The 17,884-nt window shown below is 42.0% G+C and overlaps 1 protein-coding gene across 4 annotated transcripts in view; it reads right to left on the minus strand.

The window, feature by feature from the left end:
* Positions 1–17,884, minus strand: part of LOC138064576 (protein unc-13 homolog B-like) — a 217,775-nt gene that overhangs the window by 49,430 nt on the left and 150,461 nt on the right. For all 4 annotated transcript variants that reach the window (XM_068927825.1, XM_068927824.1, XM_068927823.1 and 1 more), the window contains 8 exons: positions 17,423–17,538; positions 14,938–15,101; positions 12,392–12,542; positions 11,320–11,388; positions 8,427–8,516; positions 6,838–6,972; positions 5,874–6,007; positions 4,854–4,939 (listed from right to left, as the gene is read on the minus strand). In XM_068927825.1, the coding sequence (XP_068783926.1) occupies positions 4,854–4,939; positions 5,874–6,007; positions 6,838–6,972; positions 8,427–8,516; positions 11,320–11,388; positions 12,392–12,542; positions 14,938–15,101; positions 17,423–17,538 (945 nt within the window). The remainder of the gene's footprint in view (positions 1–4,853; positions 4,940–5,873; positions 6,008–6,837; positions 6,973–8,426; positions 8,517–11,319; positions 11,389–12,391; positions 12,543–14,937; positions 15,102–17,422; positions 17,539–17,884) is intronic.

Genomic DNA, 17,884 nt, shown 5'->3' on the forward strand with positions numbered 1-17,884 from the left:
ACCTTTCACACAAAGCAAACTGTGTTGCAGACCCTCACACTGTTCAGAAAAAATAAGTTGAAGAGCATAGGAGCCATCAGTCTTAGCAGATCCAGGTTCTGCTTTATAACCTGCTGGCTTTTATAGAGCTTAGTGGCAGCAATAGTGGAAGAGTACACAGATATTTTTCAGCAACTGCTGTGTTTTATCCTCAAAAAAACCCACCAACTTCTGTAACGTCCTCACATTTCCTCTGCAGACTTCGTCTGCAAATAGTCTCCTCTGGAGAAGAGTTTTAGCGTCACTGAGGTCATATTATTAAAGCGTTAATAGGGAACTGCTTCCTAGCAGCAGGCTTTTCAATGTTACGTCCAGTTCTATTTTTGAGAAAGAGAATAGGACTTCCACCACGTTCTTACTCCACAGGCCATCACATCACACTGGGTGGATTTTTTTCTTGATAGTCAACCTACTTTTCTTAATTTCAAGCAAATAATGCTGAATTTCTGCAAAAAAATGCTAATAGCTACCTAGGCTGTTGGGGTGTTAACACTTTAGAAAGTTGGCATCCGTGCACGCACTTGATCTCCCATATCAGAAGTCAGACTGTGGCAGAATGATTTATTTCAGCCCTTCCTGCCAAGTCTACTCAGTCTCTGTTGCTACCAGAGATGCCTCCAATTTTCAGCTTCCCTAAAACTGATATGTCCAAAACAAGATGAAATGTTATTGTCAAGGATGACATTGATTTTCTATTACTGCCTTTTAATGTCTTCCTAATAAAGAAAGAGCAGAATCCCTCTTCGCTTGGGGAGTGTGGGCTTTCTGGGTTATGGAGGTTTCATGGGAGATAGCAAGAAAACTAGTAACTCCAGTTTAGTTTCATCTGTAAGCCCAAACTGGTTTCACGAGGAGGCTCTCCAGCTGCTGAGCACTAGTCAGTGCCACAGAAGTGAAGCTAACTGTGCAACTTGGAAACACTGCGCTCTTCCCTACGGTGATTGCAGAGTAGGAGGATCCTGCCAACCAAATCTGGGCCGTGTGACATTTCTATCCGATCTATTTTGCCCCCCCAAGGCTGACGGGGAACAGGGGGCAGCTTCTGAATGTCTCCTCCTGTACCGCCTTTGCCAAAGAGAAGGGAAGCACCAGGTCTTCTGCTCACAGTGCTCTGAGCTGTCACTGCTTCTGGGGAGAGGAAAAAAAAAGACAGGCCTGGTAGATCCCGGAGCTGCTGCCATGTCTCAATACCTGAGTCTCCTTAGGGGAGACAAACGGGAACAAAAGATGGGCCTCCAGCACGCTTGCCTTCCAGAAGCCACCTCCAGCACGCTGCTGCCGTCACTACTACTACCAGTTCCAGAACATATTTTAAATTGAGAAGAGGTGTTTCATTTTTATGACCTGAACATTTCAAACATTAGCAATCTTACTCTTCTAAAGGTGTTCAAAGGGCACATACTGCAGCACCCCTGAACTAGCAAGACTTCCAGTTCTGAAGCCCCCCAAGCACTGTATCGTAGATATCTCCTACACTTTATTCTCTGAAAGCTGCTGTTCTTCTCACAAAGCTACAGATTTAGCAATAGAGACTTACAGAGAAAACAAATAAATAAAAAAACAAGATGCTTAACTTAGCCTAGGGTCTGCATCTCACTGAGGGCTCTACTTCCTCCTCCTAAAACATCCTGCCCACTAACAGCACTGAGAGCAGTGCAGTGTACTGCTCCTATACACTACCATTTTTACATTGCTCTGCACAGACTGTTCAGTGCATATGGGGGTGAAGTTCCAGCCAGAAAAGATGCTGTTAGCTACCACCTGTGCAGAAAGAGGACAACTCATGCAGCCAGGAGCTGCTCTCCAGCTCAGAGAAGCTGCCTTCCCCCTGAACCTCACAATTCTCTCCACATTGCATATTGGAGAGCAATGTGGAAGCACCAAGCTGGAGCGAGGGAGAGAGCAGTTTCATGCAACCAGGCCCCCACTCTTTCGACACCAAAGCCATTGCATAGCATTTAAGTTAGAAGCCAGCTTACTGCCACTGCAGAGCGAAGGGGCCACAGATCCTCAAGTGTCACCCAGCCAGGAGGGAAGGAACAGGCCCGCACATTAACTAGAGCTCAAACCTCAGCAGTTATTCTCCACTGAATATTACTCACAGCTTAGGGCCTCAGACAGGAGGACACCACAGGACAATAAAGCTAATACTAACTACGGCCAAGGTGCTTTAACTACCAGTAACATATGAAAGTCTTTGCCTACTCACAACTATAAACTCTATTAAGGAGCAGGAACTTACCACTTGGTGAAGTGAATGAGCTCATGTTATCCAGAACTTAGGAAAAGAACATAAAGGAAAACACCATGAAGAAAGTTAGGAGCAGGTATTACACTCTGCATTCACGTGCACACATCTCCACAAAACAGATCAGCTTTTGTAGCAGAGAGCTTCTGACGCATACAGACCTCAGAGCACACTAGAAGCGTACCCACCAATTACTACACACAACCCAGCAAAGACAGGAATGTGAAACTCTTAATACAGCTAAACTGGTAGTGAAATTAGTGAGTTAAACTGAGAAATTACACAGCCAAGGACAGCAAATCTGATCTTCATCCTTCGTATCCTTCCCCTGCTCTGTCCCATTAAAAAAAAAAAAAAAAAAAAAAAAGAAATGCAGTGAGCTAATCCAAGCATCTGTATTTAAAACCTGGATAGTAAGGCCAGTAACTCAATTACTGCAAGCTTGTTCTAAAGGTTACCTTCAAAGTTTCTGGAAAGTAAAGCGGTGTGGAATCACACTTGCCTTGAATAGAACTCTGCACCTTGAGGATCTCTCGAATATATAGTTGGAAGACACACACGCCAACATACACTCTACCACTGCTCAACCCTCCCACAGGAATTGCACAGATAGAGTACAAATACATATATCATGCAGTTTTTCCATCTTCAGTTCAAAATGCAAACCCTTCCCTGTCCATCAGCTGACTTAGCGTCAACCCTTCTCAGCAAGAAATACTCCAAAGAGGGAAGCTCTTATGATATATGCTCTTTTAGCAAGTATTTCCTATGCATTGATCAACTCCTGGGTGGAAACATCATGCCAGTCCTTGTCTTAAGGAGCTCACAAGTGAACAGAAGGATGCCAGGAAAAGCTAAAATAAGTCCAGATGGCACCACTGACATGGTCAAAGGGGACAAGGTACAAGATGTGAATGGAGAAAACTCGGGAGGCAGAGTTAGCTTGGTCATTGACAATCTAATGGAGACATTTAAAAGGGGGGGGGGGGGGAATCATCAGCCAGATTCAGTCAGATACAGACAGAATCAGTACAACTTTTGGCAGCTATATTTTGGACGCAATAGGGAATGGAAATCTCAGGAAAAGGAGTCAGCAACTAGACCCACAGAGATACAGTTTTCAAGGCCAATAGGAAAGGCACTTTCAACATGTAGAAGAGCAAAATGCGTTATGATTTCCTGAGGATGAGTGCACAGGAGTAAATAAAGACAAAATGGAGAGGGAAGCCAAAAGGGTTTGTAGGAGCAAACGGTTTCTAGGGAAAGTGAACGTGAAATAATCACAGCTGCCTTATCTCTGATGCATGAGCCAGTAGTGCCAGTCACTACAAGAAAGACACTTCAATACAGTTAGTAGGTCTCAGTCCCGTGTTCATAATATCTGTTCTTAGATCAACGTAACCCCACAAGACAAAGATGCTGAGGGGTACAAACATATTCAAAGAGTTCCTAACGCAGAAGTGACAATGCTTCATCTAGACCTGCAGCCTGCTCAAGTTAAGCCTAGAGCTGGCAAAGGGTGTCCACAGCACAGTCTCTAGCCCTGTTATGCTAATAGAGACTGAGAAATAGATGGAGTCTATCCTCTTCACTTACAGCACAAGCTTCCAAGACTGCGCCTGCAGAACAACATGCAGGAAACTCTCTTAGCTAGCAACAGCTTTTTTCTAACAGTAAGTGAGCTTAGATCAAACTGAGGTAAATGGATTGAGGGCAATTTTGTGAGTGACCAAAAGTAGTAACTTTGTTTTTGGAATACAAGCTACACCTAACACACAGGCAGCACAGGCACTTCCGTTTTATCAGACTGTCACCTTACAGATGATTGTCAAGGCCTGACCCTGCAAAATACTGAGAAAACAACTCCCACTATAGCTGCAGAGACAGTGGGAGCTGGATGCTCTCTGAACCTTGTAAGAAGCTGTCTGCCCTCTGCAAACAAATACAAAAACCAAATTCAGACCCTGTAATAAACTGTAAGAAGAGTACTGCAAATGGCAAAATTTATTTCAGGGAGTTTGGTGGCCTCTGTGTGCCTAACTCATATTTTCAAAAACTGTAAAATTCCTCCTTTACTAGGAGTCTGCTGGGATTATGCAAAGATTTATTCAGGATAAAGATGTCTGCAGCAGGATTTGTTTTCGCAGCACATTTCTGCTCATCACTTAGACAAAGCCTACACCGTATCACACAGAAAACTGCAGCCATGGTACGACCCAGAGCCCATCCTACCTCACTACCTCAGTACATTGCAGGAAGAAACTGTTGCTGTTCAAGGGCACCATGTTCTGAGGTCCAAGCGAATTCCTTACTTTAAATAAGCTGAGATGACTATAAACAGCTTGCAACACAGCCTGACACCCAGGTCTAGACCCCCTGGAGCCTGCCATGCAGCGCTCAGTCTGAATTCTCACCCACAAAGCATCTGTCCACAAATAAAACACTAGAAAAACCTGCTCCAAATAGTGGTACAACCAATTTGCTTAAGCTTCATTTACACCAAATGGACAGAGAACAAGAGATCAGCAACAACAGCTCAGCTGGCAGCGGTGAGAAATCCTCTTACCTTCCATGGCATATTTCATATCCTGGGCAAAAAGACTCCACATGACCTCCGCACTGATCTTCCCAACAGCAAGCTCCTGAGGAAACCTGAGAGGACATTTGGGAAAGGCTTTGGCACATTTCAGAGCAACAGGCTCTTTATTCTGCTCTGAGCTAAACTATAAGCTGAAAGACTCCACATTACAGACATGTCTTTCACCCTAGAGAGATAACCAGGTGGATTTTGGACATCAAGGACTGGTCGAGACTGGTGTTAACTCAAAGAGCCAGTCATTGGATGCCGCTCCTAAAACAGACATATACAATAACTCCAGCAATGTGACCTCAATGCACTTGCACGTTTTTCCCTTTCTTGTCCATATTCCAGGTTTTTTCTACAATTACTAGGCATTGGTAGCAGGTGGACACTAATCAGGTGTTCTCACCATGTTAAATCCACACCTTCTAGGGCAAAATCCATCCCTTCACGTATAACATATCTTCACATATCTCCCTCTCTCTTGCCCTGTGGCATTGTCAGAGGAGCGTTCACTGGTTATACAGACCAGTTTCAGGTTCCTTTGCAATGCTACGCCAACTCCATTCAATGCAATCTCCCGGCACAGCACAGAACATCATGTTCCTAAACCACAGTGTAAGGCGCTGCCACCGAGGCATCACTGTGTGCATTAATACGCACCCCAGAACTGCTCAACAAAAAAAATAAAACCCAATCCCCAAAACAAAAAACCAACAACTCTCACCCCATTTTCAGTTGCCTCCCTGAGTTCAGGATTGTAATAATCAGGGTGTTTGTGTTCGAACGCCATCGTAAATGAACCTTTTGAAACTCTTCCATCCCAATCAAAAAGAGTTATTTATATAGACAGAGACAAATAAGACAGAAAGACAGACAGACAAGATAAGTACTTCTAGAAATACACAAGTGACAGAAGAGATAGAAAGCAGTTTAACAAATAAAGCAGAGCACACAGAGAGACCACTACTAGCATTAGCCATAAAGGACATGGAAGTTTCTTACTGATTCAGGACTGGGGTATAAGAATTTTTGTCCTCTTCTATGATAGAAACTATCAGTGTGATGAGTTTGGGCCAGAAATCCAGGTTCCTGATGCTGGGGCCCTGTTCCTCAGGAGGAAGGTCCTGATTTTTGTTCTGGGAAGGAAGCCATTGGAAACTCAGCGTAAATTTAAAGGGGAAAGAAAAAGCTCACAAATGTGGATCACCTTGTTCCTTACAAACTCCAAACACGAAGTACATTTGGGCACTTCCTTCCAAAGAGTTTAAAGTTATTAACGTCTCCCGGCAACTTGCTTCATCTAACATAAAACACAGTAACACGCAAACCATGCTCCCAAGTGGTGGCCTCAAAGCCAGAGATAACCCTCCTTTTGTCACGTACCATGCCAAGAGCAGCTCAGGCTAGGGCAAACTTGCCGAGACATCTTTTTCTCTAAGCTAGTTGCAACTACTTGCACTTTAGTCACTTGTGTTGACTAACATATCCACGTTGACAAATTCTGTGCGTGTTACTGAAGACTGGGCAGTAGAGCTCTCAGGGATTTGAGAAAAAATTGGGGCTAGAGGTACATCCTAAGCCCAGTGCAGGACACTAGGTGCCAGAAAACAAGGTAAAATTTCACTCCTTGAGGTTTATCTAACCTAAATACGGTTTCCTTGATAGGTCTACATGCTAATTGGCTTTTGCGGACTGAATGCTGCATCGAACCTTCCCTTCAGAAATAGCTGCTCATGAAATAAAATAGCTGAAGCTGGTAAAATGAATGGCAGAGCAATTAGTTAGTGTAAAACAATTATCATCCTCCACTTACTAATCAGTGCTCATTAATTGATTACAAGTTTTGTACGTTTAGAAGATTACATGCCACACAATTTTCTTCTAGCTTTTTGTATTAATTAGTATTCTCATTATCATCTTAAGCAAATCAGAAGCTTGGATTTCTGCCTGCTTATCAGTTACTCACAGGATCTGTCTGGTACTCGCGACTGTACAGCTCGTGACAATTGTTGAAAATGTACTCATAGGTGGAGTTGAGGCAAGCTTTTACACAGTCCTTCACTACCTGGCTGGCTCGGGGCGGGCTCTGCAGCTCTTGAACCTGCAAGGAGACAACAACAACAACAAAAAAAAGCCAAACAAAACAGTGTTCATAAAGCAGAAAAAGAACAAGCCACCAGTTTGGGCACTACCCAGGACTCGGTGGATCTGCTTTCTACCGCTTGCACTGTTAGTGACCTGAAACCATGTAAGAGCCAGTCTCTGTGGCTCACTTGCCCAGCTACAAAACAGCAGTGACAACACTTATGCTCCAGCAGGATCATCTGGAGCATAAGAGAGATTTTGAAGTGCCAAGGAGCATTCTTCAGAATACATAAATTGTGTGCTTTGGTGCAGAAAGTCTGAGCTAGGCACACATAATCTCTGCTAAACTTAAAGGATTTTGCTATAATGACAGCACACGTTCTTTTCAACCATCAGAGCATGCACGTTACATCTGATCTGGAAAGTCTTGCTAAAGACCAAACACTCACGTGCCTTTAAATACAATAACTTTCTTTGAGGGCATTTTTCTTCATCAGCTTAACTGAATTTTAAAGCATACCAGAATCCTTAGTGACATGCCAACTGATACTCCATTCTCCTCTTGCAACATCAGTTCTTTTGTGTCACTGCTACATTACTTTAGAAAAACATTACAGGTCTACTTTAATACTGCAACAGATATGCAGGCATCATCCTGAGAATACAACTATATCCTGAGGCAATTTTGCTTGCTGTTGTCTCTAAATCTTTCAGAGTGCTTCTGTAAACCAAACTTTCAATACATACATGTTGTATGAATGAAGACTTTCAAAAAAAAGTTCTAAAACATTATCATCCAAAAGCCTTAGGATGAGAGTGATAAGCACTTCCTGAAATAGCTCAAATGAAAACTTGCTTTGTTTTTGAAAAGATGAAAGCTGCTAAGTGACATGTGCTCACCTACTGCAGCAGTTTAAAAAAAAAAAAGTTGAGAAACAAAAAAAAAAAATCAAGAGTTAAAAATAATCTCATTGCACATTGCCAGAACAATAAACTTTACTGCAAGACAGGCACATTAACATACACAAAAACTCCCTTGGGTCTTTACTGATGGATACTATCATTTCAGTATCTTACCCTCCAGGAAATAAATTTAAAAATATCTACTGGATAAAAGAGAGTGAAGACATAGTTGTCACAATTAAGTGATATAGACAAAATTTTATATGAAAAGCTTCCTAACATTATTCTAAAGATGAACAATATGCCTTCTTTTTTTTTGAAGAAAATTATTTGTGCCATGTTTATGACTTAAGAACCCTAAAGAAAAAACAGCATTAATCTTTGTCAATCAACATACAGTGATATAGAAATAAAATGTGGATGTTTATCACACAGTCAGCCTAAGACCTCCATTGTCTTTCACAGTGTCTAAAGAACAAAGGCACAAAATAACAGAATAAAAATGGAAAACCAGCTCCTGCTGCAAAGCTACAGAGGTCTCGCTCCCATCCCCACCCATAGCACGACCTTCATCCTGAAGAAGGTGATGCTGGTCAGCAAATCCACTGTAGACTTCAGGTCCTGCAATCGTTCACGGCTGCTGGCTGGGAAGTTGTTCTGTTGACAAAAAAGGGAAATCCTGTTGGAAAGCACAGTCAGATCCCTGCAAAGCTTCAAGCATGTTCTAAATAGGGAAAGTGTCTTAGAAACATTTCCTGTTCAAGAAGCTTGTACCAGTCAAAACAATGCTCAACAAATAAGGCCTTTTATTGCAGGAGCTCATCTGTTTGCTTAATTTAATAGCTTCTCATATGGATGCAAAGTTTGTGGATGCCAGGAGACTAACAACCCTCAGAGACATGAGGCCTTTCCTTGGCCCCACGATGAGCAGGCTGTGAACAACAGCCTCGCCACCCTCAGCCCTGGCCTCCTGCCTAACCACTGGGCTGGTGCTTTCCTTCCCACGCTCCCTGCTCAGCTTTTGGCTTCTCTGAGACACCAAAAGGTGTGGTATATTTTCAGTCTCTCTGGAGGAATAAATCGGACGGAGAAGGACAAAAAGAGCGCTGCTCACCATAAAAAGTTGTCTTAACCACTTGCTCCCCTCTAAGACCAAAGCCGCCAAGATAAGCAGGTATCCTTCAGCACCTCCTTCGCTCTAACCCACTTTTATTTTACATTATCACCCTGCTGTCTGTAATGGTTGTTTCCTCTTCCACTCTGAGATCCACGTTGTCCTTTCCAGAACTATATACATACACACACATATATATGTACACATATACACACACACACACAATCTCTCTCTCTCTCTCTCTTTTTTTATATATATATATTTATATTTATATATGCATGTACATATATGCTGACCCCAAAGCAGCAAGCTATTTCTTGCAACAGACTGCTGCTTTTCTGACCTCAGGCACCATTGCCTTCCCTGTGTTCCCACTCTTTCCCTCCTGTGTCCTTTCACAGTGTTAAGGTTCCTCAGCACGTTCTTACACTCAGGCCAGCGTGCTGCTTTTGCCACAAGTAAAATAGCAAAGGCAACCGCACTTGAATAGTCTTGTCATGTTTGCCCATTCAAAAACTATTGATGCTTTCTTTTTGACAAATCCACTTTGCTGGTTACTCATTGTTTTGTTATAAGTGCTTACGAATAGCTTGCTGTTTCAATATTTTTTTTGTGGGGGGGAGGGGGCGCATTTTAATTGGGTAATTTAAATTGTACATTGCTATCTCCTCTTTTTACAGCTGCAAACAGAAATGCCTTTTTTGGTTTTCCAGAACTTAGCAGGTCCTTCAGGGGTCTTAAAATAATCACTAGCAGGTCTCAGATGGCTTCAGTCCCTGTGTTGTTTTGTTTTTTTAAGTATACTACCAATTTGATAACCTCTACATTATTTGAAGTACATTAATTTTTCCTAGTCCTTAGCTAAGGTCTTGTTCATCCATACCCGAATGCAATTTTTCCTGAAGATCATACAAACAGAAAGGGACCAACATTGCAGCTTCCTGTTGCCATGTTTTGGTAGCTTTTTCTCTGCTACACTGCGGATCAGTGCTCTCTTTGGACCTTGCCTTACTAGTAATGCACTTTCAGAATAGCTCATTACATAGCATCCCTTTTATCTTTTTTTGTGTCTTCCCCTTTCTGTCCCTTTCTGTTTGTCTTCCTAATGCATTCCTCCTCTTAGTCCATTCATATTTCCCTTCTCCGTATGTTTTGGTGTGTTTCAGAGAGATAAACCACCTGGAATATGATTTTAAAAAAAAAAAAAAACAAAGCTGATTTTTTGCCACCATTTTTGAACGTTTCAGTGAAGCAGTATTAGTCACTATTTATTGTATTTCCATTGACACAGGTGTAAAACGGCTCAAAACTGCTCCAATATGTCCCCTGCCAAAGGAAGAAACTCAGTACCACAAACAAGCTAGGGCCATTCAATCGATAGCTGGAATTATTAGCTAGTGCTAAATACCAAGAGGTTTTTCCACTCTCACACAGGGGCCCCAGAAGATAGGCTGAAGGTTTCTGAAGGAAACCATGACAAAAGGAGAGGACTTGCATTTGATGTGAGAAAGGGTATTTGACTATGATACCGTTTCTCTCTATATTCCAGAGCAGAGACTTCACTGAGCCTAACATCTCAGGACCATGGGACTGAGGCGTCAGCAAAATGCTTCCAGGACTCCTGCTTCCTTAAAAAAATTTGTAATTAGTGTATTTTATAAAAAATAAGAAAAAGAAAACATATGTAAGGAACTCCTATGCTCCTGCTTCTTGCTAGACTCTCCAGGAAGAAATAAAAATTAATTTAAAAAAAGCAGCCAAATCACAAGCCTGTGTTGACTCTGGAGCAGCACAGAAAGAAACTAGAGGGTTTAAGAAGTCTGATGGACTGATGGTAATTTTTGAAACTCATCCTCCCTTATACTTTTAAGTGGGATCTCATCCTGAGAGCACATCTTAGATCCAAAGTCAGCGATAGCGATTAGAGTCTGCCAGACCTAAAATATGTGCAACGTGGCTGTGAGTCCCCTAAAAGTTCCTGCCTCTCTAAGTGAGAACAGATTCGTCTGTTTTCTCTCTGTAGTTTATGCCTGAAGTAGCTGAGGAGGATTTAATTCAAAGGAATTAATCTAACTCAACTTACTCTGAGAGAGTATCACAGATAAGTACAGTTCACAATCTTTAAATTACTTTAGAAGTTTTGAGGTAGTTATAAAGCAGGAAAGAATATAGTTGAAGCTCTATCCAAAAGAGAAACAGAATTAGGCATCTGAGCAACAAGCTGGTCACGACAATTCCATAAGACACAGAAATTACCCAAAAATTCAGACATATAAGAAAAATCCAAACTGTGTTTCCTCTCTGCCCATGAGAATCACTGAAAAGATTCCATTTATTGACACTTACCCTGTACATTGATAGATCAATACGAAGTGAATTATGGAGCTGGTCCAGAAGTTTCACAAATCGTTCTTTCTGTTGAGCAGAAAACACCAACAAACATCACATATCATCACTGTCCAATTGATGCTCAGAGTAAGAAGCCACTTATCAGAGAAGCAGTGTCAGATCTCAGGAGAGTGGGAGGAAACCACATTGTGCAAACAGTATTTTCTTTGGATTCCTGGAATTGCCGTTACACTGTAATGATTTTTGAAGCTTATAAAACAGTAGAAGTGTTGCAAAAATACTCTATTACCATTTTGAAGTAGAGGCAGAATGAAACAACCTGATATCTAGAACTCAGTTTGCACTAAGCTTGTATTGTAGAGAAACTATTATTCAGAAGTGAGTAAAGGAACAGGCATAAAAGGGTCTACTGCAGAGCAATGAGACAGATCCAAGTTCTTACGTATTAGTTCAATGACAAGTATTACAGGTGTCTCGTGACTAGGGCTATCTTCTTGGAGTCAGGTCTCTCCACTGGATCCTGGTTTCGCACTGTGAACATCTCCTCATTCAAATCTATGTATCCTCTGTCCTACAGGAGAACTCGTGCTATTGCAGTTACTTTCCCGATATGCTCAACTCTACCACTTTGCTAGTGTGCTCAACCCCACCTCATATTATATGAAGGAGCTGAACCATTAGGGGACAGGCTTTTTTTTTTTTTTTTTTTTTCTTTAAGCAGTTGCTGTTTTTAAAAATGAAGTTTTGAAATCATTAGATTGCACGGTATATTTTATCAACAGCATCACCACACAGTGTTTAATACAATTTGCTCATTTCCATACCATCTGTGCTTCAGTGCAATTTGAACACAAAGAGCCGACACTCCAATACATTACACTGACAAATATACAAACTGTGTGAAGATGACAATAAACCTTGCTCTGCTTTGTCTAGAAGAGCTCCACAGCTTAAAGCTCCTCATGGATCTAACGCTCCTTAAGCGGATCTAGTTCTTTATTGAAAGGCAGAAACGTCATAGGCAAATCAAACATGTCCAGTTGTAACATCATCGAACACAGAAACATACCCCAAAATTGGAGGCTGCAAAGCGGTCTGAAGCAGACACATTTGTGGAGGCAGTTGTGTGCGCGTAGTAAGCATTGATATTGGCAAGTAAGGTGCTCATCACAGCTGGCACACCTGGACACATGTATTTGGAAGAGAGACATGCAAAGTGCCTGCAATAGAGAGGACAGTCCTGGTCATTCTGGTCTCTTTTGCACAGCACAACTTCATTTTCTGCCTACAGTCTCCAGAACCAAAGGTCGGCCACTGTTTCCTATCCCTTTAACAGCCACATGGCTCTGCTTAGCACCCTGCACAGATGCCAACTACACTTTCTCTCTTCTAGGAAGTCTCCAGCACCTTACTTTGAGTTTTTCGGAAAGATACCATTGAAACAATAGATACTATAGAAACAAGAGTAATCTCTTTACTACAGCCCTTTCCATACTACAAAATAGCTTCTCTTCTCAACAATTTATTGTCAATAGCTCGTGATTAGGTAATACCTTGGGTCCTAATTCCAATTATAAGACTCAAGCCTGACACAAGGAGATTACCATAAATTTTACTGCTCCTTGAGGTAGCCACAGCTACTGAGGTGACACGAGGCAGCAGCAACCGCAAAGCATTCAAGCACAGCGAGATCATGCATTAGTAGCTGCGTGCCACGCTGATACTCAATTCCTTAGGGCTAACCCTTCCATCCTGCTGGAATCACACAGCCTCATTTGCATTTTATCATTTAATTGCTCTCATTAAAGTGCAAGGAACCCTCCTGCAGGAAATCTCAACGCTATTCCAGAAGCATTTGGGCTTGTGAAATGATTAAACAATCAAAGAAAATCTGTTAGACATGAGGGAAAAAAAAAATCAGAGCTTAAGAAGGCTGATAAGAGCAGAAGCAAGTGAGGTTCATTCCAACAGACAGGAAAGTTGGCCAATTTTTAAGTAGTTCTCTATGCAGGAATCCTTACAAAGCTCCCAAATCAAATTTGGGAGCAATTTTCTAAATGTAGCTTTCTCCCCACGGGGCTGACCACAGACATTTGCAAGTTATCCTGCAAATAATTAAAACCAAAAAAGTTCCAGTGAGAGGATTTCACACAAATTCACAAACCAGTATTTCAGATAACCATATGATACTGATACTTCAATGTTAGGTATCACGTAGCCAGCAAGCTATGTACCAACAGGTAATTTGGGCACTTTATCAGTAAATAAGGATGGAGACTGATCAATAAAGGCACATCAACTGCCTTTGTTTAGCTTGAAGAACAGCAGGCTTAAGTAGCAGGGATCTAACTGATACCTTCATTAATTAACAGATAGGGTAGAGTTAGCAAGAAGATGGAGACAGAGACAGTATCTTAGAGTGGCAACATGCAGCAGTTGGGGCACAGGAAATTCTGATTAGGATTTTCCAACTAGGAATTTCTTTCCCAGAAAGCTCGTGTCCTCGGAAAAGAGAGAGAGGCGGTATATCACCATCCTTGGAGATTTTCAACAAAGTGAACCAGACCCTGAGCAACCTGATCCAATTGCCAAGTTAGCTCTGCTATGAGCAAGAAAGACGGCCTCCAGAAGTCCTTTCCAACTCATATCTTTCTACAAGTCTGCAAAATAATAATGTTCCCCTTTCCATTTGGCTATTTTTTCATCTTTTAACAAATGTCTCTGAAAGATCTATTGCCCACACACAAACCCTATTTTTACTATTACAAAAATCCCTGAAATAACAATAACCACAATGTGCCAGCAGCTTAACTGTAGCTATTCACAATAAGCCCTGGACAAGAACATCTAGTCATGGCAGGTGTCTCATTAATTTCAGCAATTTCTTTCTACTTTGGCTTAAATCAATAGGCAGAAAGGTGCTTGCAAGCAGACATAAGTGCAGATCATAACTAGTCCAAGGCCCTTAAGTTGATTTAAAAAAAAAAAAAAGCTTTCAGCTTCAGATGTGGACCTTTTTTTTTTTTTTTTTGCATTAGTCTGCATATTTAATATTACATTAGGAATATTACAGCTAGCTCTCAACAGCATCTGGGAATTCACAGGATTTCATTCACAGTGATTTCACAGGACTGTATCAATTGCCACAACAGACCTGCAGGATTAACACTTTCACAAAACCTCTTCCCTTCTCATACCACTAGAAATCTTCACTGGGATCCTTAGACAATATCTTTTTAATATGATAGTGTTCAAATAGAGATTTTAGAGTCTTAAAATAAAAATGGCTCAACTGTCAATAATAAAGTACACTTATTTACACTACTGAGGCTGGTGTAGCGCCTTAGAATTCATTTTAAACGGAAAGGTGCTCACTCCAAGTGCTCAGCTGGATGTCTAATTCCAGCACTTTATCAGACGCTAATTTCTAGACTTTGAGGAAGCTATTGATTCAGAGATAGGCAGTCTCTTCCTGCTCACAGTAATCCCCCAAAGGAATAGCCGGCAATGCCAAGCCTCTCATTACCAACCAGATTTAATCTTCAGACTCAGAAAAGTCACATGAATTAGTCAGACTGAACATCTGCACTATAGACCATACGAAAGGCATCTTACGTCATAGCCTGGTATATTGATTCAATGCCGTAACGCATCGCAAATTCGTCCACTATCTCTTGAGCTGTCTCATCAAAATACACCTTCCAGGCATCATCTCCTTTGGCATCAGGGATCTTCACCACCCCATTTCCTTGCACATCTGTGAGATGGTGGAAGAGGTTCTGAAATACAAAATAGGAATAAAATTATACGTGAAGTTGTTGAAGCCTCCAAGTGAGTCTTGTTGTCCAGCCTGAAACTGCCCTGAGGGAGTAGCTGCTGAAGGCAAGTTCCCTTCCCCTCCTTCTCTCCTTCTCCGCTACTCACTCTGTATTTTTCTGCTTTGACTTGTTTTTCTTCTCGAGCATTCACAGATAAATTTTTCACGTGCATACTTACCACTTTACCCATCAGTCTTTGTGAATGATACAGAGGAGTGCTTCAATGCAGTGAAATAATAGAGTAATTAGTTTCCTGAAACCTACACATTTCTATCCTCAGAAAAAAATTGACTTAACATGGACAAGCTATTTAAACTAGTTGATGTAACAGTTTTGTAGCAGCTTTATAATTACTACTATCCAGCAGAACAGTCCGAGCAGAATTTTTTCCAAGAAGCAGGACCCTTAACAACTAGACCCTTAAATTATTATTCATCATAACCTTTCACTTTATCTAGGAACACTGGAAAGGCTTTCATCTATTCTTGCTGTGCAGAAATTGCACATTCAGTTCAGTGGCTTTCTCAGTAATCCTCAAATTTATGTCACTTACGAATGCATCAGTCTTTCAGACAGCTGCCTCCCTGTAGCTAAGGGATGCAAAAGTCTTATGGGCTAATTAGGAGCTATAGGACTCTGCTTTACACCGCTGCTTCTCCTGATGAAATTATTCTAGGCGTAAATCATTTTCATTTTATGATGCACAAATAAGTCCATGAAAGAAGGTGATGCTTGGAAAGAGACATCTTTGCAAAAAGGAGGGGAAGCAAGTGATCATGCATGCTCAGAAGGGGAAAAAATAGCTTAACAAACAGAAGCAGTCACTCAAAACCAACAAAAACTATATACTGAAGGACATAGCACAGCCTACTAAACGAAACTGATATTCATCTATCTGTCTCTTCCTTGGTAAGGCCAGGAGACACCACAGGGCTCATCTAGCCCAGTGCCTAAATACATAAGTTGTTCCCCTAGCTGAACGCTCCTCACTGTGACACAGCTGTCCTTCTCTTAATCTGAATTTGCTTCAACTTCACTGGACCTTGTGATATTTTTATACAGCAGGTAAAAGGACTCTGATTACTTCTGCCCATTCAGGCACTCAGAGACTGAATCTGTCACCTGCTTTCTCTTTGATAAATAGACTGGGCACCATGAATCTCTCAGACACAGGGTTTTCCCTTCTTTTAAATGTTCTTACAAGTCTTCTCTCTGAGTTTCATCCAACTTCTTAAACACTGCCTGCCTAGCTTAGTCTATCTTGAGGCAGCTCAGTACCCTGTAACCGGAGCTCATTTGCGGTTCCCCAATATTCATTCATAGCTCTACAGCAGCACAGCAGCGCAGAGGAATCTACACCACCCATACCTGCACCGCTCAATGGCCAGAGTCAAAGCCTTCGCCAGAACAGAACTTACTCATAAAGCCGCTAAGGTGAAAAATCCAACTTTTCACATGAATATTCACTTTTCTAGCTTTCTTCAGGCAGGTGAGCTTAACTACAGCTTTTACTGAGCAACCTAAGAGCTTTTCTACAACTCTCCTGCTTCACAAAATACAGAAGAAGTTGATGTCATTTCATTTCAAATTTGCAGAACGCTTGGCACTAGCCCGTAGCTTAGCAATTACTCTTCAGTAGGGCCACTCACAGTTTTTCCTGTGTTGTCCAAGCAGGACAATACAACCAAGTCTAAGCACTAGGCTCAGCTTTGCTGAACCATGCAACACATGCTGATTGTCCAGATGGAAACTACAATGATGTACTGAAACTGCTGCTCGCTACCACTGACACACAAGCAGTTCTGTTCACTACGCTGAGAGACTCACTACGCTCAGAGACATGGAAATGCTGCATGTCTGGGACCCCACAAGGTATGAATGAAGTTTATTTGTGAAGCGGATCTGGGCTAGAGCCTGCCATTTGAGTAGTCCTGCCCTAAAAACCTAGGTATTGTACATGCTAAAAACATTGCTTGAGGAAATACAGAAGTTTCCACGTTATGCTCGTACGGGGCGCTGAGCTGGACAGCGACAGCGTGACGGAGCGCAACACCATCAGCTGAGCCGGGCAGTGCTCGTGCGCAGGGCAGACAACCTAGAGCCTCCTCTGCCTTCCTGATAAACGCAGGTCTGACAATTCAGCAAGTTTCCAGGCCTGTGGCACAGGGGAAAGAAGAGCTTATCTAGGGTGAGGAGGAACATTTCAAGGAAATAAAGGTCGGAAGATTGCTTCTCAACAGAAAGGAGGAACACAGAAAGGACTAAGCAGAACATGTTCTTACCTCATGAAGGCAAGTGTACTGAATATGATATGGAGCCACCTTCTCCTCCCCTTTGATCTCCACGCTGATTTGCAGGCGGATAGCCCCAGACACCGCGGACTTATCCGTTCTCTTCTCTAGAAGCAAAATGCATCAGCAATTATACGTATTTTTCACGTGTGGAGCACAGCCATCTTGGGGGGACAACACGGGAAAAGAGACTGCTGGAAACTCAGGCTTGAACTTGGAGTCAGAATAACCACAGAGAAAATTGACTGACTTTTTTTTTTTTTTCCTCCAAAATATTAAACACTAACTAGGCCCCAGGAAAACAACTGCCACGATACACTCCCAGTATGACGCATCTAGCTACAGCTACGCACATTGATAGACATAAACCAGCCCTTCTGACGCCAGCTGTGCTGCAGGGTCCCCGGACTCAGACTCAGTCACTTGAACTGAAACCACCAGGGAACATGCTGC

This window comes from Struthio camelus, chromosome Z, assembly GCF_040807025.1.
Source record: "Struthio camelus isolate bStrCam1 chromosome Z, bStrCam1.hap1, whole genome shotgun sequence".
Classification (NCBI taxonomy): Eukaryota; Metazoa; Chordata; class Aves; order Struthioniformes; family Struthionidae; genus Struthio; species Struthio camelus.